Source organism: Marmota marmota, unplaced genomic scaffold (genome assembly GCF_001458135.2).
Source record: "Marmota marmota marmota unplaced genomic scaffold, marMar, whole genome shotgun sequence".
Lineage (NCBI taxonomy): Eukaryota > Metazoa > Chordata > Mammalia > Rodentia > Sciuridae > Marmota > Marmota marmota.
Window position 1 is genome coordinate 25,148,025 of NW_026000005.1, and position 21,043 is coordinate 25,169,067.

At 36.6% G+C, this 21,043-nt stretch overlaps 1 protein-coding gene and 1 non-coding gene across 5 annotated transcripts in view; one reads left to right on the top strand and one right to left on the bottom strand.

Annotated features, from left to right (window-relative positions):
- Positions 1–21,043, bottom strand: part of Ino80d (INO80 complex subunit D) — a 64,944-nt gene that overhangs the window by 43,235 nt on the left and 666 nt on the right. For 2 of the 4 annotated variants that reach the window (XM_048808393.1, XM_048808391.1), the window contains exons 2-5: positions 15,190–15,292; positions 3,462–3,512; positions 2,005–2,097; positions 1,654–1,900 (exon numbers count right to left, since the gene is read on the bottom strand). In XM_048808393.1, the coding sequence (XP_048664350.1) occupies positions 1,654–1,871 (218 nt within the window). In that variant the 5' untranslated portion in view covers positions 1,872–1,900; positions 2,005–2,097; positions 3,462–3,512; positions 15,190–15,292. Of the gene's footprint in view, positions 1–1,653; positions 1,901–2,004; positions 2,098–3,461; positions 3,513–5,181; positions 5,274–15,189; positions 15,293–21,043 lie in introns of those variants that run through there. The other 2 variants (XM_015481297.2, XM_048808392.1) reach the window with 2 other exon arrangements.
- Positions 18,549–18,621, top strand: Trnat-ugu. Its single transcript has one exon. It is a non-coding gene; the product is annotated as a tRNA-Thr (tRNA).

Genomic DNA, 21,043 nt, shown 5'->3' on the forward strand with positions numbered 1-21,043 from the left:
AGACAATTAAAATTTTAAAGAAATTCAGGACTCTTTCTTCAGGCTTACTGTTAACTATTAAGATAATACTTGCTTTAGCTCAAATAGGGGAAAAAAAAAAAAAAACACCAAAAGAAATCCAAGGCTGACAATTGCAACTGTGATAAACTGAATTTAAGACAAAATTATAGAAATGTGTTTACAATGGAGCTTGAAGTAAAGAAATTACTCCAAGCTTAGAAATTGGGCTGTTAAAAGAGAGCAGAGGTAAGAAATTATTATTTTCAGTGAGCTAAAACCCACTAGATAGATATGTTTAGCCTAATATACAGGTCCCTTTCTCACCTGAGATTAAAATTTTATTTCTTGCCTCACTAAGCAGCTGTTTCTAACTTTCAGGTATTGTTATTTGAAGCCTTAACACTCATTAGAAATTCTAGTAGAGTACTCCCAAATCATCACATTATATATATTCTCATTTTGGTCGTATCTCTACCAACACAAATTATTTCACACGAAAAAATTAAAAAACAGTATTTACTATGACATAAAAAAACACATGTCTCTCTTTTTCAACTAATGTATAACTGGTAACATTTGCTTATGTATACAATTGTGGGTGAGAGTGTGAGGGTGTTAGGTGTGTGTGTGCACGCATGAGCTAAGACGGAAGTAAAAGTTTCAAATCTTATACCTAAAGATAACTATCTAAAACTTTGGGAAAACAAGCATGCATCCCTGTGTCATGTTCCACAATGATAAGAATGGTTTCTGGAGAACTAAAGACAAAGATACATGAAGAAGAGATTATATCTGAAAGCATAAATTTTCTTAAGACTATGAAAGACAATGGGTCTTAACTCCTTTCAAAATAACTTCCACACTTTAGCCTACCCATAAAGCAAAAAGTGTCTAAATTATGGTAAACAAAATGTATTTGGAACCCTTTTTGACCAAAAAAAGTCAAAATTATATATAAGACAATGCCAAAACTTAGTAGTCTGTTTAGGAAGTAAATCTTCTGAATATTTTGAATACTATTTTAAATCCTCTTTTAATTAGGATTTTTTTTAAATATTTAGTTTTTAGTTGTAGTTGGACACAATACCTTTATTTTATTTATTTATATGTGGTGCTGAGGATAGAACCCAGGGCCTTACATGGCTAAGCGAGTGCTCTACCGCTGAGCCACAACCCCAACCCTTAATTAGGATTTAACTACATATATTTAATTAACATATCCTTCACTATCTTTCATGCATATATTTAAAAACACCCAAATTATTATAAATTTTAACAGTTATTTCCTATAGTTTCTTTCGCTAGGCAGATGGATAAAACTAAGTAGAAAAGACAGGAATACCTCATAAGGACACAAACCAAGTAAACTAGTACCAAGAAGCCAAGCAGCAATTTTCAGGGGAAATAATTTTTAAAAGTCTATGAAATGAATAAAAAAAGAAAAGACTTGCACATATTTTTAAAATAATCCCTCAAACTTACTACTCTGTTTAAAAGAAATTTCAATCTTTTAAGAAGTATTCCCAAGTTTACTTGGATTCCCCCAGAACTCAACATTTAAATTCACCACACATAAAGAGGGAGAAAGAAAAAAAGAGAAGACAGAAGACAAGGAGGCAAGTTTACCCTTGAAATCAAGGACTGACTGCTTACCTACGATCCTCTGATTTGGGGATGGGGTTGGTGCAGCGCTGGCTGTTGTACTTGGCCACATATTCACATTGCTTGAAGGGGGCAGTCTTATCCTCCAGAACGTGTCTGATACAGAAAGCGTAGCCGTTGAGACGCCGCTGCTTGCACAGTTTGGGGCTATACGAGCACAAGGGCTTATTGTCAACCTCAGAGAAGTGTATATGTTTCCCTTCATACATCACGTGACTCTATTCCTTGTGAACATCAGCTAAAGGGCCACCACAAAAAAAGAAACCCAAATGATAAATCAGAGATCACAAGGTAGATTTAAATTGAGAATTTTACTGAGGAACTTTGGCCTCACAGCCATACCTGATTTTAAATCTTCTGCACCATAGCAATGTTAAGAAAACCCCAAGGATACCACAGTTTGGAACGCTGCTGAATCGAGATGAAGCAGACTGTCTATAAAAACATCAAAAGCCTAATTAACAAGTAGAAATAAGCAAAGCTAGTTCATCCAGGTTATAAAATATGCCATTATCACCCTTCCTAATGTAATAGATTCTTCCTTATACTCCAACTCTCATTAATGCGGTCAAATAGGAAAAAAAAAAAAAAAAAGACATTATAAAATATGCTATCCTATCTCTCAAAATGGAACTAAATAACATTTACTCAGGTTAAGTTTTGCAAATACCTTAAAGCAGAACTCCTCCACCAAATGAACTGTCACCAGTACAGGTCTTTTTACAGGTGTTTATGTACTTGTATTTTTAGAAAACCAAATCCCTTTACTGGGCCAATGGAGTAAACTATAGACCTAAAACCTCTCTCAGAAATTCTACATTTTTTCTTTTCTTTTTCTTTCTTCTTCTTCTTTTTTTTTTTTTTTAATTTTTAGTTGTAGATAGACACAGTATCTTTATTTTATTTATTTATTTTTATGTGGTGCTGAGGATCGAACCCAGTGCCTCTCATATGCTGGGTAAGCACGCTACCATGGAGCCACAGCCAGTTCCTACCTTTTTTCTTATGTTGACAAAATATTTGCCAATTTGTAACAAATGTTTATGAAACATAAAAATAGAGCAAATAAAATATAAAATAGGGAGGAGGAATGGGGATAATCTTGTCAAAAGGAACCCAAATACTACATATAATTATAATGCTCTAATAAAAAGTAAAATTTTTTAAAAATGTTATTTTCCTTCTAATACTCCACCACACTATAACATCTAAACTCTAAGCTTTTTCAGCACAAAGCCTAGTCATCCAACCACACATATCATTCAGCACTCCACCCCACCTGTGCTTCTAATCACTGGAAGTAGGATAATAATCATTGCTTAAGCCTTCTGAGATTCCATTAGAAAATGGAAGGGAATTTTACAATACTGACTACCTTTCTATATCCAAAAGACCTTTGTCTTTGCCTATACCCTTCTGCCCCCAAAAGGGTAGCTATTACATAACCCCATAGGAGTCCACAACAATGAAACTCAAATCTATTTTGCAAAGTCAGTGTCTCTGAGAGCTGATGCAGTCCAACCCATCCTCCCAAAGCTGATGGAACAGCTTAGATACCAGCTACAGGAACACTTGGGAAATACCCTTTCATTCAGAATCTGAACATGGAGCTAGGGTACAACTCAGTGGTAAAGTGTATGTTCTTATCATGTGCAAAGCCCTGGTTTCAACCCTTAGTGCTAAAAAAATAAAAAACAAAAGAAAAAAGGTTGAATGAAACATTCCTTATACCAGCAAATAACAAGAAACATAAATACTTGAGAAGATGCAGTCGTTCCAGCCCCAAATCTAACACTTACTGTGTTATCTTGAACAAATCATTTAACCTCTCTGAATCTCAGTTTTCTCATCTGTAAAATAGGGATAATAGGAGATGTTATCATTGTTGTTCTAAGGATCCAATGATACAAAGCATGTAACAGTAAGGATCATGCCTAGCACATGGTAAGCGCTGGATAAATTTAAGTTATTATTCACAAATGTTAATTCTTTTTTAAGAAACATTTTAAAAAATATTTTTTTAGTTGTAGATGAACACAATACCTTTATTTTATTTGTTTTCATTTTTATATGGTGCCAAGGATCAAATCCAGTGCCTCACGCATGATAGGCAAGTGCTCTACTAAGCCACAACCCCGGCCCATAAATGTTAATTCTTATATTACTAATTTCACCTACTAGTGATAATGGTAGCGTATTTGTATTCTCCTTAAGAAACATTTCGATAACTTTAATAGATTAAAAAAACATGAAATATTAATAAATCACTCAAATTACTAAGTAATCTAATAACATCAATATAAAACAAAAATTAGAGCTTTTCCTTTCCACCTTATTGGGATGCAAGAATTGGACTACAAATTCATTTAGCTTTCCTAAAGGTCTGAATAGTTAGGACAGGAAATATGTCAAAGCAACCCAGGCAGTTTTTCATTCTTATACTCTCTTAAACTACTCATCTACCTGGCAAAGTCTTTCACAAATTAGTCCACGTAAGTGTGTATGAACTTCAGTGAAAAAAATACCCTGGGTACAATTAAGCTTAAAAAGTTATATACAGTTCCTTAGCCCATTTATTGATTGGGTTGTTTTGTTTTTTGGTGTTTTCTAGTTCTTTATATATCCTGGAGATTAATGCTCTATCTGAGGTGCATGTGGTAAAGATTTTCTCCCATTCTGCTGGCTCTCTTCATGTTATTGATTGTTTCCTTTGCTGAGAAGCAGCTTTTTAGTTTGAAGCTGTCCCATTTATTGATTCTTGATTTTACTTCTTGCACTTTAGGAGACTTGTTAAAGAAGTCAAATCCTAAGCCAACATGGTGAAGATTTGGGCCTATTTTTTCTTCTATTAGGCACAGGGTTTCTGTTGCCTAAGTCTTTGATCCACTTTGAGTTTTGTGCAGGGTGAGAGATGGGGTTTTAGTTTCATTTTGTTACATGTGGATTTCCAATTTTCCCAGCACTATTTATTGAATAGGCTAGTTTTTCTCTACTAAATGTTTTTGGCACCTCTGTCTAGCACAAGATAGCTGTATTTATGTGGGTTTGTCTCTTTGTCTTCTATTTTGTACTACTGGTCTACATGTCTGTTTTGGTGCCAATACCATGCCATTTTTGTTACTATGGCTCTGTAGTATAGTTTAAGGTCTGATATTGTGATGCCTCCTGCTTCACTCTACTGTCATGTATAACTAATTAAAACAAATAAAAAACTTTTTTAAAAAAAGTCATTTACAGAATCTGTTTGATTACCTTTATAGAAAAAAAAAAAAAAGAAAGAAAAAGAGGGCTGGGATTGTAGCTCTGTGGTAGAGCGCTTGTCTGGCGCTCATGAGACCCTGGGTCGATCCTCGGCACCACATAAAAATAAATAAACAAAATAAAGATACTGTATCATCTACAACTAAAAAAATAATTTTAAAAAAAGAAATAAACCTGTGTGTTGGTATGTAGAAGAATATTTTACAAATCACATAAGTCTAAGGGCAAGAATGGAGGGATATGAAAGGCAATGCTTACATTTTACTATGAAATTTCCTAGTTATGCAATCAAAATTGAGGATTTCGGGCTGGGGATGTGGCTCAGTGGTAGAGCGTTCGCCTGGCATGCGTGAGGCACTGGGTTCGATTCTCAGCACCACATAAAAATAAAAATAAAGATATTAAAAAAAAGAATTTAAAAAAAATTGAGGATTTCACTTTTCTTTCCAGTTTTTTAAGCATATATTCTCCCATAACTCAATTGGCTAGAACCACCAGAAAAAATGTTAAGCAATAATAGCAAAGCTGTGCATAATGTCACACACCTGTGATCCCAGGTACTCTGGAGGCTGAGGCAGAAAAAATTACAAGTTTGAGGCCAGCCTCAGGAAATTAGTGAGACTCTGTCACAAACTAAAAAAATAAAAGAGTCAGGGATGTAGCTCAATGATAGAGCATCACTGGGTTTAATGCCCAGTACAACAAATAATAATCATGATGATGATAATAATGATGACAGTGGCAGCAACACTGTTAACTCCTAAATTTAAATAACTGCTTCATTAGAAATAATGTTAATTTGCATCACATCACAACACATATTCCATATTTGTAGTTCCATGGGAAAGTGTATGCTTAGCACATGCTAGGCCCTGGGTCAATCTCAAGCACCAAATAAAGAAAAGAAAAAAAGTAAACCACAGAGGCTGCGGTTGTGGTTCAGCGGTACAGCACTTGTCTCGCACATGTGAGGCTCTGGGTTCGATCTTCAGCACCACATAAAAATAAAGATATTGTGTCCATCTACAGCTAAAAATATATTTAAAAAAAAAAAAGCAACCCACAATTCCTATTGTTTGTTTATTTATTGGTGCTGGGGATTGAACCCAGGGCCTTGTGCATGCACAGCAAGCACTCTGCCAGCTGAGTTACATCCCCATGCCCAACAATTCCTATCTTACTAAGAATAGGTTTTTGAGCTGGGCATGGTGAAAAATACCTGTAACCCCAGCAATTTGGGAGACTGAGGCAGGATGTTCACAAGTTGGAGACCAGCCTCTGTCAATTATCAAGACCCTCAGCAATTTAAAAAGGTACTCTCAAAATAAAAAAATAGCAAGTCAGGGGGATGTAGCTCAGAGGTTAAGTGACCCAAGTTCAATCCCTAGTATAAAAAAAAGGGGGGAGACCAGAAATGTAATTCATTGGTAAAGCACCCCTGGGTTAAGACCCCAATACTGTCAAGTTTCTTAGTTTGTGTTTTATTTGGAAGAGTTGAATCAAAAATCTCCTACTATAATCTAACTTCTATTTTTCCTTATCTTTTTGTCTTAAAAATTTTAATGGTGAGCTGGGTATGGTGGCGCACACCTGTAATCCCAGCGACTCTGGAGGCAGAGGCAGGAAGATGCTGAAGCCAGAATCAGCAAGGCCCAAAGCAACTTAGTAAAAGTTGATGGTTAATTTAACCAATTTTTTCATCACCTAGGGAAATCTTATTTCCTGTTTACACTTTTAAAATTATGGTGTTTAACACCTCCATATAAGAAAAATATAAGAAAAGCCAACTTGGTTATCATATATTATTTATTCTTTTAATTTGCTGTTGAATGACACCAATATCTAGGATTTGTTTTTTGTTTTTTTTTTTACTTTTTGTTTATCTTTTTTTTTTTTGGTAATCAGGGATTGAACCCAGGGGTGCTAACCACTGAGCCACATCCCCAGTCCTTTTTATTTTGAGACAGATTCTCACTAAGGTGCTTAGGGACTCACTAGTTTGCTGAGACTGGCCTCAAACTTTTGATCCTCTTGCCTCAGTCTTCCAAATTGCTGGGATTATAAGCAAGTGCCTCTATGCCCAGCAAGATTTTTGTATTTTGAGAATGGTATAGTTTTCTTCTGTGTGTTTTGGCAGATTTGGTATCAATATAATGTTGTAAAAAGTAATTTACAAAACAATTTTTTATTTTCCTATGTTCTTTTTTCTATGTGCATGTACACACAAGTTGTGTTGGGGATCTAACCCAGGGCCTCCCGCAAGCTAGGCAGAGCTCTACCACTGAGCTTACACCTCCATCCCTCTTTTTCTGTTCTTTAAGAATGTAAAAAGCATTTCAGTTATCTATGTTCCTTGGGTTGCTTGAGCCTAATAGTGCTCTTCTGTTTTCAATTTATCTGTATCCAGTTGAGCAGAGTAAACTTTTTACATTTAATTTTCTAAATATCCATGTCCTATTGTACGTTCACATACAATGTGATATTTTTTTCTCCCTTTGTTCATGATGAGCTTTAGTTTATCTGCTTAATATTTTTATCAACACTGTCTACCAAAAATAAAAAACATCTTAAGAGTTATTAGCACTCTCATTTATCTACTTCCTCAATTTCTGCTTTTATCTCTGCTAATACCATCCTTCCACTTTCTTCCAATTATTTTATTCTACTTCTTGGATTGAATTTTCATTCTTTTCCAGCTTAATATTCTATTTACATCTATGAATTTTCCTTTGAGTACAGCTTTAACTATATATCCCATAGATATTAATACACAGAATTTTGACTATCAGCACATTCTACCATTTGGTTTAATTTTTTATTTTTCCTTTGACCCAAGAGTTAATCTTTTTCAGGGCTGGGGTTGTGGCTCAGTGGTAGAATGCTTGCTTAGCATGCATGAGGCACTGGGTTTGATCCCCAGCACCACATAAAAAAACTAAATAAATAAAATAAAGGTGTTGTGTCCATCTACAACTAAAAATATTCTTCTTAAAAAAAGAGGTTTTTTTTTTTTCAAATGGAAAATTTTTGTACTTTTCTGTTTTAATTCTAGAAAAGAAATAGGATCATAATCTACATATATCTTTGCTTCTTATATTAACTAAATTTCTTTTTGGAGGCCTAAAGGGTGTGTGAAAAAAAAAATAATTGTTTTCATGGTATGTTGTTTGTTACACCATTTATGATGTTATTAACCTCATGTGTCATATCCTATGTCATAACCTATTCTCTATTATTGTTCTATCAAGGACTGGAAGAGTTGAATCCAAAATCCCCTACTATAATCTAACTTCTATTTTTCCCTTATCTTTTTGTCTTAAAAATTTTAATGGTGAGCTGGGTATGATGGCATACACCTGTAATCCCAGCGACTCTGGAGGCAGAGGCAGGAAGATGCCAAAGCCAGCCTCAGCAAGGCCCAAAACAACTTAGTAAAAAATTAAAAGGGGTGGGGATGTGGCTCAGTGGTAAAGTGCCTCTGAGTTCAATCTCCAGTACAAAAAAATAAGGAAGGGAGGAACGGAAGGATTGGAGTAGAGTATGTTTAACATACAAGAAAGGAATGGGGGGAACGGGAAAAAGAGGGAGGGAGGGGGGAAGAAATAGCAGGGCTGGGGATATACTTCAGTGATAGAGCCTGGCATGCACAAAGGCCCTGGGTTCAATCCCTAGATCTGCAAAAAGAAAAACAAAAGTAACTCAATCAATTCTCTGTGTTGAGTTCAATGTGGCTTGCCAAGTTAAATCTCTGCACATACTTTGCTCTCAACTTTTCTCAGACACTGTTTAAGATCATAAATCAGAAAACCTATGGTTTAGAGGACAAATTTGAAACACTGCCTGTTTTTGTAAATAAAATTTTACTGAATACAGCCATGCTCATTCACTTAAATACTGTCCATGTCTGCTTCGGGGGTTATCATAAGCTGAGCAGATGTGACAGACATCACAGAGCCACAGGCCGAAAATACTCACTAAAGTATTATTTACTGTTTTGTTGTTGTTGTTGTTTATTTTTTACAGTGCTAGGGATCAAAACCCAGGATCTCATGCATGCTAGACATATGCTCTACCACTAAACTATATCCCAGTCCACAGCCCTTTCTACTTTTTTAGTTTGAGACAGGATCTCACTAAATTCCCCGGGCTAGCCTTGAATCTGGGACCTCCTAGCCTTGCTGGGACCACACCTGGCTTTATCAACTATTAAATACTCTTTTATTAGGTTTGACTTTTGCTTCAGTTTACTTATATGACAGATATTTCATCTCAATTCATTATATTTCTTTGTACTGTTTGTAAATTTTAATTCATTACATATTCCACCATATAGCTGTTTTCTTGGAAGATTTATAGTCTCTCCATTAGAAGACATTTCTTGATTTCACACAAATAACTGTATGTATCAGCATTATTGCTGAAAATTATTGTTAAAAATATTTTAATTGAACAAGGTACTGTGGTGCACATGTGTAATCCTAGCAGCTCAGGAGGCTGAGGCAGGTGGATCACAAGTCCAAGGCCAACCTCAGCAATTTAGTGAGACCATGGGCACTTAAGTGAGATCCTGGCTCAAAATAAAAAGGGCTAGGGATGTGGCTTAGTAGCAAAACACTTATACCACTAAGCTACTTCCACATCCCTTTTCACTTTTTATTTTAAGACAGTGTCTCACTAAATTACCCAGCCTGGCGATGAACTCAACAATTCTGCCTCAACCTTCTGAACAGCCACGATTATAGGAGTGTATGCCCAGCCTCCTTCATTTATTGTGTTGACATCCTCGATGGTATCAATTATTGGTATGCTAGATGCACTATACTCCTTATCTATCATTGTCTCTAAAGTCTTTAATTTTTTCTTTTTTGATTTCTTAAATTTCTCAAGCTTGCCTCCATTATCTATTGCTTTGAAAGTTAACATTCATTTGTATAAATAACCATGCTTTTCTCTTTATTCTGTACACTGGTTTCATCAGCTCACTCTTATCTCTTTTCTTTCAGTTGTTATTATTTTTCTTGAACTTTAAAATCTCATCTTTAAATTCTAATTTCAGAGGAGCCATGCCTCACCACTACTCCACCCCATCTCCTCCCACTGGAACTACTTGATCACAATTTTCACCTACTCTGCTGTTTTTGAAAAAGTTTCCCCCCAAGTCCTGGGGGTGGAACTGAAGGCCAAGCAAGTCAAGCATGCCAAGCAGGTTCTTACCACTGAGTTGCGTCCCCAGCCCCTCGTTTTTGAAAATTTTCATCACTGTTCTCTGGAGGTTCTAACTCCTTGCTGGACTACTTTCCCAAGCCCATAAGTATCCACTTGGCATAGATTTGAAAGGGATGATTCTTTAGCCTTGATTCCTTTTTAGTTGATAAACATGAGCAGCTGTTGAGTTTCCTTGCTAACAATTTCTGCCCCTATTTTTGGGGGGGGACAGGGAGGAGCATTACTAAGGATTGAACCCAGGGACACTACCTCTGAGCTACATCCCCACCCCTTTTTTTGAGAGAAGATCTTGCTAAATTGCCTGTGCTGGCTTGGAACTTGCAGTTCTCCTGCCTCAGCCTCGAATCCCTGGCATTCTAGGTATGCGCCATTATGCTCCATCCATTTTGAACTTGCAAAAATGGTAGGACTGCAGTTTATAATTCTGCCCCACCTCCTGGGCCACTTGGGGAGCCCAATACATGCCCTACTTTGTCATTCCACGCAAGAAGTTATTGCCCTCAGGGTGTGTCACCTACTTGGGAGAAAGCTGCTCCCCTCACCAACCTGATTCTAAAGAGGAAATCATTCTTTCTTAGCATCTTGTCTTGATTTAATTTTCTCTGCACCTAAGGACATCTAATTTTCACATATTCTGATTATGAGCTTATGGTAGTCATTCCAGAGTTGAGTTTCTTTTCTCTAATTCTATTTCTATTATTTTGTGGTTGGTTTAGAGAGGAAAAAGAGATGTAAGTACTGTACCATCATTAACCAGATGTATTTACATTGTAAAACATAACAGTAAAATCAAAATCATAAAACTTACAAACTTTCTCATAATTCTGAATTTTTTTAATTAAAGAACTTGCTAAATTCGTGTCATTTTCCCTTTAAAGGTGAAAAGTATTTATTTATTAGACACTTAGGAAAAGTTTTTCATTTTCTCAATAGTTGTGAATGCCATAATGCAAGACATACTTTTTGTCCTTAGAAAATTATAATCTATAAAATGAGACACATTAAAAAGAAAGGGAATGAAAGAAAGTCCTTGGAAAACTTGGAATGGAACCACCATTTGACCCAGTTGCTACACTCCTCGGCATATACCCAAAGACTTAAAGCCAGAAAGAAAAAATTATATATATATACACACACACACACACACACATATGTATATATGTATGTATATATATATGGCCACATCAATGTTTATAGCAGCTCAATTCACAATAGTTAGTGCCCTTCAACAACAGATAAAGAAAATGTGGTATGTATACACAACAGAATATTACTCAGCCATAAAAAAGAATGAAATTATGCCATTTGCCAGTAAATGGATGGAACTGGAGACTATCATGCTACGTGAAATAAGATATGCTACGTGAAATAAGACAATCCCAAAAGACTAAAGGCCGAATGTTCTCTCTATATGCGGATGCTAACACACAATAAATAAGGAGGGTGCAGCAGAACAGAAGTTCATTGGATTAGATGATGGGAAGGGAGGGAGGATAGGAAAAGAAAAGAGAGTAGAATGAATCGAACATAACTTCTATGTTCATATAGGACTACACAACCAATGAAACTCCACATCATGTAAAACCACAAGAAGGTATACTTCATATATGTATAATACATCAAAATACATTCTACTGTCATGTATACCTAAAAAGAACACATTTTTTAAAAGAAAAAAAAGAAAGAAAGAAAGGGAACAGATAATTGGGAAACCTTTATTCAGAGCTCTAGACACCTCAGGTTCCTCTACTCTCACCAAGCTTATAAACAGAATGTTGCATCTGCCCATATAAAAATGGTCCTCTTCCCTCTTTATCTTCTACTTAGTGCTCCCTCCTATGGTCAACCCTGGTATAATCCTTAAGAAGACACATACAGACCCCACAAAGCTCAACCAGAAACATGAGTTAGTTAAATGCTCTTCTGAGGTACTGCCTCTATTTCCCCGTTTCTACATTCATCAAGTCCTACTTTGCCTGTTGACTTCTGTCCTAGAAAATAAACTCCTAAAAGAACCAACAGTTTTCTGTGCATCATTATATTCCTCAGTCTACCCTGGTACCCAGAAATTAGTAGATGTTCAATAAGTACATGTTGAATGAAGAGATTTTGTAAGAGTAATTCTTAATTCCAGATTATGTATTCAAAGTTCACGACATTCACCCACTTATCATTAAATAATTCTTAAAAACCAGTAAATTGAGCCAGAAGCAATGGTGCCTGCCTGTAGTTCCAGCGACTCAGGAGGCTGAGGCAGGAGGATCACAAGTTGGGAGGTAGCCTGATCCTATCTCAAAATAAAACGAATGGAAAAGCCTTTCTACTGTCATGTATAACTGATTAGAACTCATACATTTTTTTAAAAAAAAGTAAAAAATAAGTGAATAAATAATACAAAGGGCTGGGGATGTGGCTCTGTGATAAAGCACACCTGGGTTCAATGCCCAGAACCAAAAACAAAAATCCTCTACTAAATCGGTACTTTTGTCTACAGAATTATTTCTAGGAGCCATAGTCAGATATCATGACAAAGTCAGTATACACTAAAAGTTATAAAATGTTTTTAATATCGCAGAATGTTTATGAAGTAACATGTTTCATCAAATAAATGTCATATAATTTGCTACTCAAGGGCTGGGGATGTGGCTCAAGCGGTAGCGCGCTCGCCTGGCATGCGTGCGGCCCGGGTTCGATCCTCAGGACCACATACAAACAAAGATGTTGTGTCCGCCGAAAACTAAAAAATAAATATTAAAAAATAATAATAATAATAATTTGCTACTCAATATTTATTCAAAAAGTAATGTTGAAAATGTAAAAACTCATTAAAAGTCTACCTATTCAACTCCTTTCCAACTCTAAGAATTCATTAGTCCATTCAACTACCCTCTTTTAGTATTTACCCACAAAATGTGAAAGTTTTCTCTAATCACCCCAACCTTCCTTTTTTTTCTTGGTACTGGAAATTGAACTCAGAATGCTGTGCAACCGAGCTATATCCCCAGCCCTTTTTATTTTGAGACAGGGTCTTGCTAAGTTGCCCAGATTGGCCTTAAAAGTTGGGATCCTCCTGCCTCAGCCTCCAGAGTCACTGGAATTACAGGCATGTGTCACTGTGCCTAGTTTACCTATACTTCTATGCCACTCATAAACATATTTAAAGCTGGCCACTGCAGAGCATACTTGTAATCCCAAAGGCTCTGGGAGGATGAGATAGGAGAATTTCGAGTTCAAAGCCAGCCTCAGCAAAAGCAAGGCGCTAAGCAACTCAGTGAGACCCTGTCTCTAAATAAAATACAAAATAGGGCTGGGGATGTGGCTCAGTGGTTGAGTGCCTCTGAGTTCAATCCTCAGTACCAAATTAAAAAAAAAAAAAAAAAAACCTAAAAATATATATATTTAATTTCAACATCTTATAAACAATTTCTCCTTAATTTTTATATGTAGCTGTGATTAACTTTTCCTCATTTCTTTTGATATTTTTAAAGTCCAATAAAATGGCCACTTTATAGCATTCTTTGCATCTTCCTTTTGAATAGTCAACTGTCCAGCCTGCACAGCTGGAGTTCACAATCACCTCACTCCTTGATACTCACTATAATAAACAAAGGAAACATAAAATACATAAGGTCCACATAATCAAACATGTATAGGTCCTAAGATTTAAATACTATCACATTTTCTGGGCTCAGTGGTAGAGTGCTTGCCTAGCTGTGGGAGACTGGTTGGATCTCCAGCACTGCAAAAAACAAAAAATAAAAAGAGGGATAAAACAGCTTTAAGTTTTAACACATGATGATAATCACTTAAAATAGGAAGAAAATCTTAACCAGACAAAATTTATTAACAGCTTTAGCAGATATCACCTTCAGCTGTGGAGACAACTAGCTTAGAATTTAAAAGATCTATGTTCCCTTAAAGAGAAAATGCAGGTAAGTAAGAACTTTAAAGCAACAACAACATATACATTCATCTATTACCAAAATGCAGAAATGACTATTACTGAAAATAGATGAGATTCAGGTCTCAGAAAGAATATTTCCACAGCAAATACATCCACGTACACTAGAATTCAGAAACAGTAAATATGTTAAGATGCAGAATCTTTTTCCAAAAAATCCTTCTTGATACTATATATTGAGTTTAATTGTAAAATAAAACAGTTCATTTTCATAGTTTCTTTCTTCTTGCAAATACAGAGAAAAAGATATTAGCAGGGAGAAAGGAAGATAAGCTTTTAGCACAAGCAGCCAATGGCTTTTTCAGTCTTCCAATAACAACCACAAAACAATTTGACAAAACGTGAACACTATTCTCTTTGGGACTACTGCTGGGTCACCGCCATGCAGACTCCCTGTGTGTCATTATTGTTCTTTTGAGTCTCCTGTTTCAGAAGCATGTTCATTTCACTGCCACAGCATTTTTCTCTAGTTGCCACCTATAATTTTATATTCTACCACCTTTAAGGAGCATTAACCTAAAAACATATCTTACGATTTTTTTAAACTAGGATGAACCAAAATCCTGAGACGTTAACTTTCCAAAATATTTAATGAAGATGAAAAGGCTATTTACTTATCCCAAAAGGAGTAGCTATTGTTAAAATCACATTTAGAGTCTCATACTTAAAAGTCTTAAGGTTTTTCCTTCATGTTAAGACTTTTTAAATTGAGTTTTAATTCAACTTGACAGAACACAAAATGTAACTGTAGCTAAACAGACAACTATATTAACTTTAAAAAAAAAAAAAAAAAAAAAAAAAGAACGAACATTCTCATGTCAATGTGAAAAGGAGTAAAATTTGACTGAGGAATGATGAAAACCCACCAGCTCATGTGACTAAAAGAGGAAAAAAGAAATCAGTGAGAAAACTGCCTACTGCCCAAAACTTAAAGCAATATTCAGTATAATTAAAGTTTAAATTAGAATTACTTAAAAATAAATGTTTGCCAGATGTCTATGTGCCAAAGACTGCTCTAGCATTGTACATATAAGCTTGCATTATGAATTTAAAATTAAAATAATTTCAATAGCCTTTACCTGATTTATTAGAAAGGTAAGGATAGCTTATGCAGCAGTAGAGATCACTCATTGGCTCTGGTAGGAATCAGTGATGGGGCTCAAATCTGGTAAATTCTCTCATCTGAAAAGGAAGATTATAATTGTATATACCTCATTCAGTTGCTCAGGAGAATTAAATTAGGTATTTCACAAACTGTGCTTAGCATGGTACCCAGTACATAGTAATCACTTAGTATTAACTACTATTAGAAGCAGTAAGTAGTAACTTATTAGTATTATCATTTTAATCTAGAATCTGCAGGGCTAAAATGCCCTCTCCAGCTGCTAGTGGTTTTCTGAATAGTACTGTATAATTCTCCACTAATTCAGGCCCTCCCACCCTATTGGGGCTAGACTTACAGAATCCACCAAGAGTTCTTTCCTATATTCCATATTAGAAATCTAATATAAAAATATTTTCTATGTCTCAAAATTTAAAAATAAAAATAATAAGGGCTAAGAATGTAGATCAGTGACAGAGAGATTGCCTAGCATGGACAGGCCCTGGTTCAATTCTCATTACTGCAAAAAATTAAAAATATTCTCTATAGAGTCTTTACATACTAATAATTTTGTTTTACATACTAATAATTTTGTGATGGGAAATACAGCAGAATGAACAGGGTTTGATTTAGTTAATCATGTATTAGCTCTAGTCAATAATCCTTTACAACAAATGTTTTCTGAGTTCTACCATTGTCATAGTCACTATTGTTGCAGAAACCCCACAAGACGGACAAGAAAGAAGAAAAACTAAGTTGTAGCTATACTCTTCAAAGTTCTTTTGTTCTAAGAATCTGAAACGAATGGCCTCTTTGTTACTAAATTCCACATACACTTTTCCATCTCTGGCTTATGTGACCTCTCTGCAGCATGACACTGTTGGTCACTTTCTCTTTCTTGAAAAATCTCTCCTTCCTGGCTGCTCAGTCAGTGGCTTCCTTTCTCTGGGCCCCACACTTACAGGCCAAAGTTCCCCAAGGTTCTTTTGATCTCATCTTAAAGGGGTGCAAGAAGAAATGCCTACAGTGGCCACAGGAGTGGGCCAGGAGCAGCCTTTACAGAAGTTTGCTCATCCAAAGGCACTGACCCAAGCCAGTTCCAACAAGTTGTTGCAATTTAAAAAAAAAAAAAAAAAATTTAGACCTAGTGTTTTCAGATCTTCCAAATTTTCAAGATTAAAACTTAAAACTTTTCCATAAAATCTTCCAATATTTTCATGTCAGCAGCTCACTGAAACTTGTATGCATACAAGAGGGATAACAGTTACCCAGCAATTTTATAAATCCACTTCCTCATCAATGAAATTGCAGTAATTAAGTCACACATAAACATAAAAAGTCTAAATCAAAGAAAACATCCCTACAGGCTTTTATTATCACTTTACTCCATATCTACCAAGACTAGAGGTTACTACCCAGGTTTCCAACCAAATGTATAAAACTGTCCAAGTGCATTTTCCTTTCCTTAAGAACCAGTGACCACACCAATCTACTTCTGATCTGCTTCTACCTTTTCAGCATCTATGAAGATGATGCCCACATTCACATGTGGCCAACCTCTGGAACCCACTTACCTTCTGCCACCTCCTCTCCATCTCTCTGCTACCTTAATTCAGGCCAGCTTCACTCTCTTCTCAGTAGCTGCCTCATTGTTCTAATTCCAATCATGCTCTCCTCTATGCCACTCTTTATACAACCTGAATCCTCTAGATTGTAAATCACTTCTTTGGTCAAAGGCCTTTGGGGTCAGCTTACAAATTTATAAGAAATCTGAACTTCTTTGTGTAACATACAAACTCCTGAAGTCCTGGCCAGGCTGACCCCTCCTCTCCCCGTTTACTCCCCCACTCCCCCTACTCCAGGGCCACACAGAACCACAATTTGCAACACAGAATGCTCCTTTGTCCCTAGGCATTTATTCATACCAGCAGGTCCTACCTCCTTGAATACCTAACTCCTCCCATTCCCTTAGAAAAGAAATCTCTGCAAAGCCCTCTCACTTTAAGGCCTGCCCCCAGGCCAGAGGAGAAAAATAGGTTTCCTCAATACTGGCTTAGTTTTCTTCCCAAGTAGACTAAAAACTCCTCAAGGGCAGAGCTACCACAAGGAAGCTAATCTGGTAGATGAATGAACCACCAGTGACTTCAACAATTCCTGTCATCTCTTCAGGCAACACACTTTAAAGTGAGTCCACCAAGGCCCCCAACAGTACTCAGGCCTTCAAGGCCATGCAGGTCACTTCAAATCTTCCAGGAGGCCAAGAGTCAAACAAACCTACCTCCTCCTTTACCAGTGGGTACATTTATCACTCCTTTACATTTGCCAACTAGAAAGAATTGGGTAGCAGAGGCTAGGCTGACTGCAAGCTGCTGGAACTGTCCATGTGTATACTGCACAATTTTTTACATCAACCCTATGAAGTAAACACTATATTGCCCCGTTTCGTGGATGAAGAAACTGAGATAGTAATTTTAATTACCCAATTTCACACAGCTAGGATTCAAGACCAATGTGACTCTAGAGTCCATTCTTCTAACCAACACAAAACCTCACAATTACTGTTACATTTAACAGCCTATGCTTATGTGGATGCCATATACATGCATATACTCAAAAGAAAGAAAACACACTTAAAATGTTAACAGTAGATGGGCTGCAGATGTAGCTTAGTGGTAAGAGCACTTGCCCACACATGTCCCTGAGTGTGATCCCAGTACTCAAAAAAAAATAACAACAATGGTTATCTCCTGAGTGGGATGAATAGTAATTCTCCAAACACAGAATAAGAATGTATTATTTTTAATTACAGAAAATAAGTAAACAAATAAAATAAATAGTATTAGTATTTAGATGGTGCTACCAGAAAGGTAAAGTGGGCTAGGGGGATCAATCTTCCATCAGTAACTATTCTGGGGCCAAGCACATGGCTATCTCACTTACTGCTTAAGTCAAATAAATTTATTTCCATTTCCAGTTAAAGAAACCAAAGATTAAGTAACCTGCCCAGTGAAAGACCTGGGATCAGAACCCAAAAGCCCAGTTCAAACATGTCAGACTACAAGATGCCATGATACAATAAAATTTCCCCCAAAACCAGTCTTAAAAACAAATCACAAGCTGGGCGCGGTGGCACACACCTGTAATCCCAATGACAAGAGGATCAAAAGTTCAAAGCCAGCCTCAGCAACTTAGTGAGGCCCCATCTCAAAAATAAAATGGGCTAGGGATATGGCTGAGTGGTTATGCACTCCTGGGTTCAATCCCTGGTACCAAAACAACAACAACAACAACAACAGATCATATTTTTTGAAGGAATAAAAACCAAGTAGTCAGGCTGGGCATATAGCTCAGTTGGTAGAGTGCTTGCCTTGTATGCACAAGGCCCTGGGTTCGATCCCCAGCACCCCCTCCCCCGGCAAAAAAAAGTAGTCTTATCACCTTAAGTGCAAGGAGGGGGAAAAAAAAGAAACCTAAAATTTTTACTTTTTTTTTTTTTTTTTTTTTTAAAACCAAGTATCTCAAAAGATCCAGAGCATTGTCTAAAATCAACTTTTATAGTCAGGGCCTCTGCGACAAACTCACACCTGATATAATGGGAAGGAGACTATGTGCTGTATGTTTTGCCAAACACAATTGTATTAGCATAAGTTAAGTGGACTTCAATGTGACTCCATTGTATTTACACAGGAGTATCTGTTCTGGAGATAATTCTAGCTTCCAAGACAGCCTCCTCTATTATCCTACCTTTTTACAAGTTACCAGGTATGGGGGTTGGGGGGTTTCATGTCTGGGAATATTGCTCTTTAGCTGTATTCAGATATAAATAGCCTTTTGTTATCTATAACCACTGGTCCAAACCTGGGTAGTGAGAGCTGCTGGCCCTGGGAAAGCATCTCAGGTAAAAATGAATGGATCAGCAATTTTCTGAAATGACATTTTAAGTTTTGAGTACTCAGAACTTTTAAAATCCATCTAAACTAAAATCTTCATTCTTCTAAAAATAGCAGCAAACATGATTAGCTGGGGGAAAAAAAACATTTGGGATGGAATAGACAAATGGGTTTATAAAATCTGAGGAAAGAAAATTTGATTACTTCATACTTATAAATTAAACACCAATTTTTAAAACAAAACATTTAACAGTGGAAAGGTATATTCTCTTTGCAATTTAAAGCTAATCCAATATTTGCCCTGAAAGTCTGTATTAGTTTCAAATAAAATGTAACTTTTAAAAATGTCAAACCTACCATTCCTACAGGAATAAAGTAGCCCATGAGGTGATTAGATTAGGGAATTAATATGCATTTGGGACAAGTGGGAAAAAGTACCAAAGTTTTGGTATTTGTTCAAACAGTTTTTGAAAGCTTAGGAATATGAAAAAACATCAAATTATGAGGCAACAAGAGAATTTCTTTCAAACTTTAAAAATGTTCTGGGAAAAGGAATCCATAGAAGGATTTTTTCCCCCCACCAGTATGCTTTAAAAATAAAATCAAACTATAATAAAAGTAATGATTTTTGGTACACATTTATATGAAAATGTCCAAGTTAATAAGAAATTTCAACTGATCAACAGAGTTAAAACAACCATTAAATCTAATTTACATTTTGGTATGAAACCTATACAGTCTTCAATATCAAGACTTTCTTAAGCACAATGCTAAATGGTTGGTTATCTATCACTGTGGAGAATGAGTTTTACTTCAGGCAGACCAAAGGAAAAGACATACTTGGTTAAGAATCATAAGGAGTCTCAGGTGCCTGACAGAAGTCAGCTCTGAGCAAGTCATGGGTTATATCCATTGCTCTCCAAATTACTCTTTTTACTATTGGTAGGGTGTGAGTGGTCAGAACGTGGAATACCTCCGCTAGCAATATCCAACCTGCTGCCAAGCAGGACACAATAAAAAACGCACTGCCCCAAGCTCACCAAAAAAAAAAAAAAAAAAATGGGGGGGGAGGGGGCGGGGGGGACAAACAAGAGAGGAAAAATAACGTTTCCAAACGTGCCCACACTGGGGGCTGGGGAGGAGGGTGTCAGGAACCATTAACATTTCAACATCAACTCTAAAGAACAACCAGAAGGAGGTTAAGAGTAGCCACAGGAAACTTCCTATCCCTGAAAAGTGGGAAATCTAGAATTGGAAACTTCAGTTTACAACAGTCAAAAAACAAAAATAAAAACCTCTCAGAAATTCACGACGCCAAAACAGAACTAAATTGAATCCGTTTAAACAGAAAATAATAATAATAATAATAACAACAACAACAATAAAAACTCCAGAGGGCTCTTCCACAGACCCTTCTAAGATGTGGCAGTAACAAGTTTCCTTAAAACTTCCATTTCTCTGATTCCAGAGTGCCATATAAGAATAGTGCATAAATTAATCAGTTATCAGAATAAATAAACTACTGATCTTAAACTGTAGGAAGACCTTGTTTCAAGAGCTGCCCTGCCCACCTCCCCCCCTCCTCCTCCTCCTCCTCGCAGTTTTGAAAGCTTCCAAGCGTCCTGAGAACCAGGGACCCTTGGTTCCATTCCGGGGTTGGTTTACCGGACAGTGACCAAATAGGAGGGCTGCTCCTGCATCTGGGGGCTGCTCCAGAAATCCTGCCTGGTCCTGCCCCTCACGCTGCCTGTCTCGCTGCTCCCCACATTTCCCTCTGCCGGAGCTGACCAGAAAAGGGGATTTTGGACCCAAAGGAGTCCGGGACGAAGGAAAAGGGTGGTAAACCTGATAATAAACCCAGTTCTGGGGGGTAAGGGCTAAATACGGAGATGGGCAGAGACTGTCCAGAAGAAACACCACCTGAATCTCCCTCCCTTCCCA